This window comes from Schistocerca cancellata, chromosome 2 (genome assembly GCF_023864275.1).
Source record: "Schistocerca cancellata isolate TAMUIC-IGC-003103 chromosome 2, iqSchCanc2.1, whole genome shotgun sequence".
NCBI lineage: Eukaryota > Metazoa > Arthropoda > Insecta > Orthoptera > Acrididae > Schistocerca > Schistocerca cancellata.
The window spans coordinates 1,149,827,978-1,149,841,688 of record NC_064627.1 but is presented as its reverse complement, the minus strand read 5'-3'; the positions used below and the strand labels follow the sequence as shown (position 1 = coordinate 1,149,841,688).

At 37.5% G+C, this 13,711-nt stretch overlaps 1 protein-coding gene across 2 annotated transcripts in view; it reads left to right on the top strand.

Annotated features, from left to right (window-relative positions):
• Positions 1 to 10,209, top strand: part of LOC126163187 (ATP-binding cassette sub-family C member 4-like) — a 310,113-nt gene extending 299,904 nt beyond the window's left edge. For both annotated transcript variants that reach the window (XM_049920140.1, XM_049920139.1), the window contains exons 23-25: positions 2,457 to 2,586; positions 8,032 to 8,142; positions 9,263 to 10,209. In XM_049920140.1, coding sequence (XP_049776097.1) covers positions 2,457 to 2,586; positions 8,032 to 8,142; positions 9,263 to 9,283 — 262 coding nt within the window. In that variant the 3' untranslated portion in view covers positions 9,284 to 10,209. The remainder of the gene's footprint in view (positions 1 to 2,456; positions 2,587 to 8,031; positions 8,143 to 9,262) is intronic.
• The last annotated feature ends 3,502 nt before the right edge of the window (positions 10,210 to 13,711 follow it).

Genomic DNA, 13,711 nt, shown 5'->3' with positions numbered 1-13,711 from the left:
CTGGATGCAAGCTTCACTGTGGCAGTTACTGACCAGTAGTGCACATATCTTGTGCTGTTGGTTTGGCCCGTTGGACCCTGAAGGCTGGCAGCATGAGTGGGGCAAGTCTGAGTCAATCTGTTCTATTCATGTTGGTAGTGTGTTTAAGTAATTTGATGGCTTCTCTGATCTTGCCTTTCACCAAACTCATGTTCTTGGCAAGTATGCAGGTTATGTTAAATTTTATTTTCTTGCTACAGTCTTGCTGGTGCTTGGCAACTGCAGTGGGGGATTTGTTGTGTCGGCCCAGATGAGTGTAGTGTATATGTTCCCACATGTGCATTGCTATTGGCCCACCAGTCCCACAGCATTATGCTTCTCCACACTGACACTCCACTTTGTACACACCTGCAGTGTGCAAAGCACCTGCCCTGTCCTTGGTGAGCCTAGCACACCGTGGGTATTGCTGTTGCTCTAGAAGACAGGCTGGACACCAATCTGGCGAAGGTATTTTCTAATCTGGTCAGTGACGTTTTTTGCGTATGGTAAGCATGGTGCTGGCTGCAGTTTGCTCATTTCTTGCTTATCTCACTTTCTTTTGTTGATTTCCACTGCCATTGTCACTGCCATTGCAACTTATAGTTGCAACCATTGGTAAGAATGTGCTACACATCCCTATGTTATGTTGTCAGAATCACTTAGGTGCCATGTGCAGGTACCCAAAGAATGGATAACAGAGTTGTTTTGCATTGTTTGGTGGTGGGTTTCGGCATGGAAATACCTGGCTTCCTATATACTCTTGGCTTCATATATATATATGGCTTCCTATATACTCTTGAAGTACACCATTCTTCTCTACCTCAAGCATGAACTGTATCTTCCTGCACATTTGCTCAAACATTTGTGAAACCTGTGTAGCTCCATTTCACCATGAGACCATATTGCCCACATTCCAGAACCAGCATTGTGGGCATAAGCGAGCAGAACAAAATGCTGTTGCTTTGAAGGCATCTACAAATATGTTGGTTACTAATGGGGATGGGGAGACCAAATTGCTATGCTGTCTGTCTGCTCAAGGCACACTACTTGCCATTTGACATATGTTTAAGACAAACATAATTCAGTGGAGTAACATATATCTGGCAGGATTTGCTCTTGTAGGAAGCGAACAGTTTCATCTACTGGCAAGTTTATGAATGACTTCACATGGAAGTTGTCCACAATGTCCTTGGGTAAATTGTTTCTCTTTTTGTGTATTCTATAATGTGCAATGAGCTCTTCGCATAAGAGAACATTTTGCCAGCTAGAGGTCTTAATTTTCAGGCTAGATGCTTGCCAAATTGTATGTGGATGAGTTGATGCCTTCTTTCTAGCTTCACCTTTTCTTGCTCCCTTTCTTGATGAGAGATTGGTTTACAAGCAGGGAGCTCAATAACCTCATTTGCAATATTTTCTGGACTCCTGTCAAACATTGTTTTATACGGAGAGAAACCTGTAGAAGAATATAGCAGACTTTTTATCACACCTTCAAAGTTTGCAACATGTTCAATCCAAGATGGGTGTTTCCAACTACAGTAGCCTCAATACAGTCTCCCTAATTCCCTTGCATATCTTTCTGCTGGGTTACTGGATGGATTGTATGTCAAAATTTGAATATGTTTTATCCCTGTTCTTCTAATGAATAATTTCCACTTTTTAGAAATAAACTGTGGGCCATTATAAAAAAAAGAAAAAAAAGAGGATAGACTGAAGTTTCCCTGATTGTGTAATGTATTTATCCTCTATCCTTCACATTATAGCATGACTGATAGGTTTCCTTACAGGGTAAAGTTTAACAGACTTGGAAAACATATGTGTCATCACTAAGAGGAAACTGTATCCACTCTTGAAATTGGGAGTGGACCACAAAGATAAACAGCAATAACACTCTTATGTTTTAGGCAATTATATTTTGCATTTGTCTCAGACAAGTTTAGTCACTCATTTTTACACTACTGCATCTATCACAAGTTGAAATTTGCTTCCTTATGTGCTTTGCCATGCTCTAAAAATAGGCATTCTCCTGTAATTTTTGTAAATACTGAAAATCCCCTCGTTTCTGTCTTGGTGCATACTGACAACAGTTATAATAAAATACACTGCAATCACTATAAGCAGAGCTAATTACTGAAGCGACAGAGCAGATGCAGAAAAACAACAGTGAGGTTAAGGCATCTCACAACTGTGTCAGTGCTGCCAAACTGAACAGCACAACAGAATTTGCCTTTACTGGCTGACTTGCCAATATATATTTCTCTGATCTAAGTGTGTTTGTTTGTTTGTTGTTTTCATTGATGTGTCTTTAAAACAGACAAAACATGTTCAAAAATCTTAAAAAGTTAATTGTATGCTTAACATAAATGTATTTATAAATATTTTAGAGTATGTAACATTAACTTCATAGCACATTAGCTTTACAGTGTTGTTTGTTTGCACAGAACTGATGGACTCATTCAAACCACAATCCGTACAAAGTTCAAGGCATGTACAGTGATAACAATTGCTCACAGACTGAACACAATTATGGATTCTGATAAAGTACTTGTTATGGATTCTGGGACTATGGTGGTAAGTATACACAATAAACAGGAGTATTATTAAAAACATCTTTTGCCACTATTCATTGACACAGTATTTCTATACATGTATTAATAAATTACTTGAGGTATGACAAGAATGTCTGTTGACACTTATGAAATGATTGGGGTAATATATCTTAGTTCCATACATACTTTAATTAGTAAAAGTAACACCTCACTGAATAGTTGAGCTGCTGCATCACTGACAGGCGCATAAATAAGTCATATATCCTTGCTAGATTTTGAAATCCTACTTGAGAGGTAGAGTACAGACCTTATAAATAAATAAAATACAAATAAAAAACTTTTTTATTTTAAATTCAGTGCATTAGTGTTTGTAAAATGATTCTTTTGTATAGTGTCCATTAAAAAAAATGACAATCATTCTACTTGGTACCTGTGGAAGGTACATTAGCTTATTTGTTTCAGTTGTAAATATCTGTAACGTATTATTGTTTTTCTGACATGTTCTACCTCCTGGAGGACCTCCTCACTGCGGATCAATTGGAATGAAAGTAAATCTAATTTAAAACACACAACCACAAAACTGTACAGCTATAATGCCCCAACTGACTATATAGTTCACGCACTGCAACACAACTAGAGTGAGAGGTTATGTCATTTGGAATGAACGAGAGGGAAAAGGAAGTGGGGAATCTGAAGAAGGATGGAATAACACTCCAGCAGTGGGAGGAGCAGTTTAGGAAGGATTGTGGATAGGATGTTTCTCATTTCTAGGCATTACGATATGTATAATTGGCTGCTGACAGATCTACAGCCACACTCACTGTTGCACTTCCTCATCCAACTGAATCCAATGTCCATATATGTCTTTCTTCACGTCCCCAAAGACCTGAAAATCACATGGTGAAAGATCCAGGTTGTACAAAGATGTTGCAGAGTTTCCCAACTACATAGCCAAAGTGTAGCCTTCATCTGATTGGCACTGTGGGGGTGTGCATTATTGTGCAACAGGATGACCTTGTCTCACAGCATTCCTGGGCACTTTGGCTTTATGGCATGTCACAGTTTCTGTGAAGTGTCTTCATAGCACTACACATTGATTACGGTTTCATCCTCGAGGAACTGGACAAGCAGGATGCTCTGAAGTCAAAGAAGAAGGTCATCATGGCCTTACTGGAACTTGTGTGAACAGCTTTGGATTTCTTTTGTGGTGGAGATGTGAGATGTCTTACTGTTGGCTTTGCTGTTTGCCCTCAGGCTATTGGAATGCTGTCAGATAGACTCATTCTGTTGCACAGTATCACCCACCCCCACACTGCCAAACAGACAAAGGGTACGCTTCAGCAGATTTGCTTGGGAAACACTGCAACATACTCTGTACAGCTTGATTTTCACCAGAAGAGAGGTATGTGCAGAAGACATCAGCTCCAGTTGGATGAGGGAGAGCTGGAGCGGATGCTGTTGGGCAGCTGACAGCGGCCAGCTGAGTTTTCTAAAAAATAGAGATTGATCATTCCATCTCCCACTGGGATAAATACCTTAATGCATGTGGTGTGATTTTGAATGGAACCATTCCATGGTCCTATTTAGGTTGGTGTTCAGTTTTCATTTGACTGCCCTTCATAGTTGAATCACCTATTAAAGATATGTTTCAGTTGTTTCAATCCAAGATGATACTGAGTGATGATGGAAGTTCTCCTCTGCAACTGGTTCCTGGGGGCGATTGATGGATATCTTTTGCAGGGCTTTGGCTACTTATTATCATGCCCAAAAATTAGGAACATCCTACTCGCAATACTTTCTATCCCTCCCAAAGTGTTATAGTATCACCCACCCTCTTTACACAATATCCTAGTCCATCCTTATGCCACAGGTACTCACAACCTCTCGTCCCATTGATCATAACCTATGGAAGACTCAAGTGCAAGAGCTGTCTGAAACAGCTATCCTGCATATATTACTCCCGTCTCATCACAACTTATCCTGTCCTATCAGAGCAGTCACATCATGTACAATTTCTTCTGTAATTTCTGCACATCAGTCTTTTGGAGAGTTGGGGAGGGGTTGGAGAAGGAGCATAAGGTTCATGACCTAATGAAAACCATTGTAGTAACCACTGATGTAAACAAATTATCATTATTATTTATATGAATACATTGTGTCTGTCCTTCAGGTAGCCAAAGAAGTTAACATGACCACCCACATAAAGCAGGAAATCTGGATTCAAATCCCAGTCTGGCACAAATTTTCATTGTCATCATTCCCTTATACAGCTTATCGGTATTCGTATATGCAACTGTGAATATACTTCATAATGGACCATAGTCATCACAGTAACAACACAGGCACTGCAATATCGTATTTCCATTGTTGTTTTACATTTTATTTTCCTTATTTTTTCACAAATGTTGCTGATAATCATTGTAAAAAGCACAAAACATTTGACTTTAATGGAAAACATCTCTGCTCCTAAATTTCTGTGGGTCCAAGTGACCAAATTAACAATATTAGAGAAGGAAAGTTGCTACTCATCCTATAGCGGAGATACTGAGTTGCGATAGTCACAACAAAAAGATTCACACAATTATAGCTTTTGGCCATTAATGCCTCTGTCGGCAATAGACACACACACACACACACAAACATACACACACACACACACACACACACACACACACACACACACACTCATGCAAACGCAACTTGCACACATGGCAGCAGTCTCAGACAACTGAAACCACACTGAGAGTGGTTTCAGTTGTCCGAGACTGATGACATGACTCAGCATCTCCGCTACATGGTGAGTAACAACTTTCCTTCTCTAATATTATTACATTCTATCCTGGATTTTCCATTGTTTGACCAAATCAACAGTATTATGAAAAGGATAGTTGTTACCTACCATAAAGTGGAGATGCTGAGTGGCAGATGCGCACAACAAAAATACCGACAAAAAATAAGCTGTCAGCCAACAAGGCCTTCATCAGAGTCAGAACATACACACAAACACTCACACAAATGCAACTCACACTCACACTCACACACACACACACACACACACACACACACATACACACACGCGCACACACACACATACATGACTGCACTCTAAGGCTGCTGAGTGTTTTACTGGTGTTACTTATTTTCATGTTCCATGGCTCATTTTTATGAATAATTGTAATGATGTGGAATGAGACATTTTGCAATCACATTAGACATCTAGATGTAAATTTGGCTACATGCTGACAATTCACAAGCTCTTTTTTTTTTTTCAAAAAAAAAAGAAAGAAAAAGAAAGAAAAATAATACAGACAGGACTCACTAATTCCTACCCTACCTTCTACTTATTGCAAAAATAGAAACTCTCCTACAACAGAAGGAGTTGTCTATGAGAAACTTTTTCAGTTTGTTTTCAACTTTAATTTTGCTGTCTGTCAGACATTTTATATCACTGGATAAGTGATCAAAATTTTTGCTGGTGGCACTGCGCATCCCTTTTTCTACTAAAGGTAACTTTAAGTTGTTTTAGAAGCTGCAGAACAAATTTTATTTAGTAATTTTGTAGTTCCCATCCTAATTATTATTTCCTCACCAAGAGATACATTTATCATTAGTGTAGTACCTCTTGATGTACAGCACTGAATAGGTTGTGTTTGAAACAGAGAGAGAGAGAGAGAGAGAGAGAGAGAGAGAGAGAGAGAGACCATTTATAGAAAATCATCCACAAACTTCTTAGGAACATTATTTATCATTTCTTCTGTTGCTGTATGTGTGTTTGAATTCATTACAATATTTTTTATTTATTTATTTTATTTGTTGGTTGCAGTCCATAGACAATCAGTTTTTGGACATTGTCATAGATTTTAGTTCACACATACAAAGGTTTAGTTAATGTATGTAAGTGCACACATTGGTATAAGTAGTGAAGGCCAGAAATTATCATGTTTTGTTGCAAAAACAAACTTATGCTTTATACGCTGTTGCCTGAGACTGCAGTCATGTGTGTGTTAGTTGCATTTGCGTGAGTGTGTGTGTGTTTGTGTGTTTGTTGTCTAATTTTGACGAAGGCCTTACTGGCCAAAAGCTATATTTGTGACAATCTTCTTGTTGAGCCTGTCTGCGACTCAGCATCTCTGCTATATGGTGAGTGGCAACTTTCCTTTTCACAACATTGTTACATTCCATCTTGGATTTTCCATGTTTGCTCTTACTTTGATATAATGTGTGAAGATCAGAAATTATCATTTTTGTATTGCAAAAATAAACTTATATAAAATGTTTTACAAAGGGATATTACAACTTGAAATCTTCTACTGAATTATAGCTTTTCTCCATTAATAAATACTTAAAATTTATTCTTTAAAGTGTTTAAATTAACTGTCTTGAGGTCAGATGAAAGTCTCTTATAAAATATGGTTCTTATTGTACCTGGACTATGGTCTGCAACATTTTTTTGCTTGAAATTCTGTCAAAATTTTCCTTTCCCCGTTTATTGTCCCTATGTACATATATTAATTGTTACATTATATTCTTGATTTTGTTTCACAAAATTGTTGCCTACAGGATGTATATAGCATAGGTGGGTAGCATTTTATATTTTCTGAAGATTTCACTATAAGGCTCTCTCCTGTTTACCTTGGCTATCACTTACTGCCTTTTTTTTGCAGTCTGAAAAGGCTGTCTATATAGATAGCTGGTGCCCCACCCTGTATCTCAATACCATGCTTAAGATGTGGATGTATCACTCCAAAGTATATTTGTCTCAAACTATTATGGTCTAGGAAGGCTTAGATTCTTTTTATTCAGTAGATACACTTTGTACTGGTTTTCTTACAAATGTGGTCTATATGGTCTTTCCATGACAGGTGTTTGTCAACAATTATGCCCAGAAATTTGTGTTTGTTTGTGAAGAATTAAGGGCAAGGGAAGTGTAGATAGAGTTCTGTTGATGTTATGACTATAGCTAGTGTCATCTGTAAAAAGAACTAACTCTTTTTGTTGAATATTAGTTGGAACATCATTTAAACATAACAGTAGTAGACCTAAGATTGGGTATTGTGGAACCTTATAAGTGATTTCCCCTTGTAAGAAGAGTCTTGCCTATTTACATTGATAGAATTATGAAATATAACTTGCTGCATTTGGTTAGATTTGATATTATCCATTGGTTGGCTATACCACCAATTCCATTATACCTCAGTTATCTAGGAGAATATTGTGATTCACAATATAAAATACCTTAGACAGGTCCCAGAAAACAGTAGCTGCTGTTATTTTGGTTTTTAATACCTGTAAAATTTGGCAAATGAATGTGTTGGTTCTGACATCTTTCTTCGGATGTTTCTGTGTTTATTTTATAATACTCTGTAATTTCAGTAGCCAAAGTTATCTCATAACTGTATTTATTGATTTGTGTATATTCTCATTAGCTGATGTTCATTACAAAAATAATATTTCTTGCTTTTTATAGGAATATGCACATCCTCATGTACTGCTACAATTCCCAGAGGGCTATTTCTTCAAAATGGTTGAGCAAACAGGGGAGTCAATGGCTGCCCAATTGGCTAAAGTAGCAGAAGAGGTGAGTGGAATGTTTTATTTGTTGAGATTTTTGCCCCTCTCATTGGCAATATTTTAGAGAATAGCTTTTAACAGTTTCTCAGTACCTATAAGCAAACGGACAAGGAAATCTGTTGTAGCAAATGCTGGCTGACATTTAAATAGGATAAATGCAATATAATCCACACCAACAAAAAGAGAGGTTTATTGTCTAATTACAACATATTCATCTATCATTCATATTCTGCTATTATGCCACATGAACTAATGCATGTATGTCAATGTAACATATTGTAATATATTTTCAATTTTACTTTGGAATCTCCTTGATTCAAGTAGTAAATTTCACATGTTAGGCAGCTTTGGAAAGAACAAACTAGATCCAAAAGAATGATAACACAATTAGAAAGAAAATGGGTACAATGGTTTTAAACTGATTACTTTGAAGATTTCCAAGAGTGGTAGCATTTCTGTCTCCATTACACAATATTTGAAATATTGTATTTGCTATGACTACAACAGTACATATTTCGCTAACCACCCACTTTACATTGTTTAAGGAGAAGAAGGTCACAGTTATCATTTTATCATACTTGTCCACTCTTTGTAACAAATTAAAAGTTAAGTACCACCTATAATGATCTCCCCGTGCAATCTCATCCTTTTCCCCATATGAGCATAATTCTGTAAATGTTCTCATATGCTTTGCCTTGAAGTAAGCCAGCTTAGTACCAGAATACTACTTCTTGATGCTGAACGACAAGGCTTGAATTCTCACCGTATGGCTTGCATTTTTGAACACTTTGAAGACAAAAGCTCATGTCTTTCACTTTCTTTAATTTTTTTATCTTTTTCATTTATCTTTGGTTTTCAGATTTTAGTTGAAAGTAATGTTTCAATGAATTGTACTTTTCTGATTTTCATAATTATAGCACATAAATATTTCTTCGTGAATATTCAACTGTTCTTTATTTACCTACAAGTCAGCTTTTGGCTTACAAGGCTGTGGAACATATTATGATTTCTTTTTAGGTCCATTGAGTTCTTGGTTATCTGAAAAAGTAACCTATAACGTAACTCTAATATCTGGAAAATTCAAAATATTTCATATTTCAGTAATGTATACTCTTTTCTCATTCCAGGCCTACAACAGGAAACCTTGAGGCAAATAAAAACAGAAAGAAACTATTTGAAGCAGTGAAATCCTCATACTGCAGCTAGCTGGTACATTTTTGAAAGCTCAGCAACTGGAGAAGAGAGAAAGATTCATGATGATGCCTAAGTTCATACATAATTTTGCGATAACAAACTCGCGAGCACCACAAAAGATGTTCAGAGAACATTCCTGTTGTGAAATAACAGCTTGGCTGAAAGTTGGGGAAACATGTGATTCTTTTTCTCACATAATGAATAGTGTTAATATATGGAGCCATAGATCTTTACAGTAATCCAGATTAGCTGTTGCAGACTGAATCAACACTGGAAAAATTGAGACATACTGACAAACAACAAAAAGTTGCATTGCACTCAGCAGCATGTGCCTTATACGCTATACTCTAGTCATATTGTATAATGTGGCTGTGTTTTTCTTCTGTGAGATGTGTGTTCTGTGGTCTGATTATTGTGTGTGAACAGAATGATGTATGAAAATCTATTTGTGCAATTAATAACAGTATTATGAAAAGGATAGATTGCTACTCACCATATAGAGGAGGCAATAAGCCACAGACAGGTACAACAAAAAGACTGCAAAACATTTTAGCTTTTGGCTAAAAGGCCTCCTTCTGAAGCAGGAAAGCACAAACACATTCACACAGGTGCAACTCCCATACAAATGATCACTGCCTCTGGCCATAGTGATAAGTGACAGTGGTCATGTGAATGTGAGTTGTGCCTGTGTGAATGTTTGTGTGGATGTGTTTTCTGCTTCAGAAGAAGGCCTTTTGGCTGAAAGCTAAAATGCATAGCTTTCCAATTTATCCTTTTCATAATATTGTTGTTATTCCATCCTGGACTTTCCATTGATTGGTTGTGCAATTAATAAGCTAGTTTTTATTTTTCTGTGTCCTGTGCATTTTCTACCCATATCTTGTACATATTTTCTAATAATAAACATTTAATTTTCTTTAATAGAAGTTTTATCATTATGTATCACTACAAATATCTGAACTAAATGTGTTATAACATGTACATTATATAACATGAAAAATTCAATTAAGAAAATTATTAAATTTTTGGAGAGACTAAATGCTGGCCACTAGGTATCTACAGGAGGTACAATAACATATTTTTTTTATAGAAACATGTAAAATAGGTCACAGCATATCTAGTTTTTCTTCAGAGAGGATAGAAAAATTAACTGTAGGAGATTGGACAGGGGTGGAAATTTATTTAAAGTCCAGGCTGAAGGGGGCCCATCCCCATCTCATATAGTGACGTCTATTAAATGGACGCAATGTAAACACTGCTTTAACTGAAGAAAAGTTGAAACTAATAGAACCGCTAATGTTTAAAAGCATTCCTTACTTGGGTTGATAAATGCTATATTACACTACATTTCAGCATTAGCACTACTGATTTCTCATGATTCTCTGTAACTTCATGCTCACTACGCTGTAACATTCTATGGAGGGCCAAAGTTTTCCAAACAAGCTGCATAATACTGGCCACTGGAGCTCTGGGATGTGTGACTACCCCCTATCCCTGTTCACCAGGCCCCACACTCAGGTGACTGTGGGCCTTGCTATGAAATTATAAGGACTAGAAGTTATAGTTTTTATTCTGATGCTAAGGAAAATATGCTCATGTTTAAGTTAAAAGATATGTGTGGTATATTGTTTTACATTATCTCAACTTCAAACACTGCCTTAACAGCTTATAATAAATGTCAGTTGGGTATACTGCAGGTAAGCAACTGACCTCTATGTGTATCATAGTGCTACAAAGAGAAAACATGGAAGCCCAAGCAGGGCAGTGGCAGTATAGCTGTGTATCTGCTGCACAACTTGGCTGCTGACTGTTTCCAGAGGTGGATAATAACATATTGCAGACTTTCACCTGAATTATCCATCACAACTCATGGGAAATCTTGCATGTAGCATTTAAGTATGCAACTCTACATCAGCATCAGCTGACAGGGTGCCCTAATATGCAAAGCTATACTGTGTGTCCAAGTAATTTATTTACAAATGATATGCCTGGTTAAAATGCACATCGACATCTATGCTCTGCAAACAACCACGAGCTTCGTGGCAGAGGATACGTCACATTGTACCAGTTATTAGGGTTTTTCCCATTCCATTCATATAAGTATATGGAGTGCAGAAGAATGATTATTTGAATCCCTCTGTGTATGCAGTAACTATTCTAATCTTATCCTCATGATCCCTATGTGAGTGATACATAGGAGGTTGTAGTATATTCCTAGAGTCATCATTTATAGCTGGTTCTTGAAACTTTGTTAATGGATTTTCTCGGGACAGTTTATGTCTTTTTCGAGAGTCTTCCAGGTCAGTTTCTTCAGTATCTCTTGACACTTTATCATGGAACAAACAAACCTGTGAGCATTTGTGCTGCCGTTCTCTGTATACATTCAATATCATATTATTTGGTACGGGTCCCACACAGTTGAGCAATATTCTAGAACCAGTCACATGAGTGATTTGTAAACTGCCTCCTTTGTAGACGGATTGTTCACCTGTATTCTACCAATAAACTGAAGTATACTACCTGCTTTACCCACAAATGAGCCTATGTGATCATTCCATTTCCTATCCCTACCAAGTGTTACACATAGGTATTTGTACGAGTTGGCCAGTTCCAACAATGACTCATCATCAGATACTATGCTTTTTTGTTTTGTGACTTGCATAGTTTTACATTTCTGAACAATTAAAGCAAGTTGCCATTCTTTGCACCACTTTGAAATCTTATAAAGATCTCACTGAATATTTATGCAGCTTCTTTCTTTCTTCTCCATTATAGACAACTGCACCATCTGCAAAAAGCCTGATTTTGCTATTAATATTGTCCATAGGGTCATTAACAGACAGCATGAACTTACCTGGGGCACACCCAAAGGTACTTCTTCATCTGACGATGACTCTCCATCCGAGATAACATGCTCCATCCTCCCTACCAAAAGTCTTCAGTCAAGTCACAAACTTCACTTGCTAACCCATACAATTGTACTTTTGACAATAAGCATAGGTGTGGAATTAGTCAAATGGTTTTTCGGAAACCAATAAATACTGCATCTACGTAACTGCCTTGATCCAAAGCTTTTAGTGTCATGTGAGGAAGGTATGAGTTGGGTTTCACATGATCAATGTTTATGGAATCCATGCTGGATGGCATTGAGGAGGTCATTTTGCTCAAGATACCACATAATGTTTGAGCTCAGAATATGTTCTCGGATTCTACAACAAATTGATGTCCAGGATATGGATGGTAGTTTTGTGGACTACATCTATTACCTCTCTTGTAGATGGGTGTGACCTGTGCTTTATTCCGATTACTGGGCATGGTTTTTTTATTTAAGGAATCTACAGTAGATAGTAGAAGAGGTGCTAACTCAGCAACAAATTCCATATAGAATTTGACAGGGATTCCATTGGGCCTTGGAGCTTTGTTCAACTTAAATGATTTCAGTTATTTCCCAACTACACTGAAAATACTTATTTCATTAATCTTTTCAGTGGTTTGAGGATTAAAGTGGGGTAGATGTTCTGGATTTTCGTCTGTTAACAAACACTTAAAAATAGTGTTAAGTATTTCATCTTTCTGTACCTTACATTATATAAGCTTCACTGCTTTCCAAGAGAACTTCAAACTCTGGCACTTATTTGTGAATGCTTCAGCAGTTTACCATTAGGTTTTTAATACCCTCAACTGCAGGAGGCACTTCCTTCAATCTTACACTGATACTTCTGGATTTCCTACAGCTATCAGTATCTGGACAGGATGAACAGCCACCTGATCTATAAAAACCTTTGTGTGCTCTCCACACACAATCTGCTACCTGAGTACCAGCCTCTAATGTGTAGTGCACACCTGACCCACATAGGAGGACCCTACAGTTCTCAACCCTATGTTGCAAGTTGAGGAAGTCACAGCCTAGCTTGTCACAACCTTTGAAGTCTCTGGTTCAGTCCTTCAACTTGACTTAGAACCAAAATGTCACAGTTAGTTCTGGTGACAATACTGCAAATTGTGAGCTTTGTTGATACTCCACACACAATGCTGGTCTTCTCAAACTTCTCTGCCAGTTGCTGGAATGAGCCAAGTATGACCTCAGAACCCAGACAACAGACATCATTTGTTCCAACATGCACCACAATCTGCAGTTGGTTGCATCCTGTTCCCTCGATGGCTGCTCGAATAGCCTCTTTGACAGACTGAATGAGGCTCCCGGGCATACACATCCAGTGCAACCAGTGTCCTTTGTGGCCAATTCCCTAAGGGGTACCATCATTCACCATATGTTTGAACTAGCAACAATTAATTGACCCCTACGCCTTTGTGTTTGCCTCCTCTTGACACTGGACAAAACAGATAACATGGGCTTAAATGTAGAGGCACTCTCCTTTGGA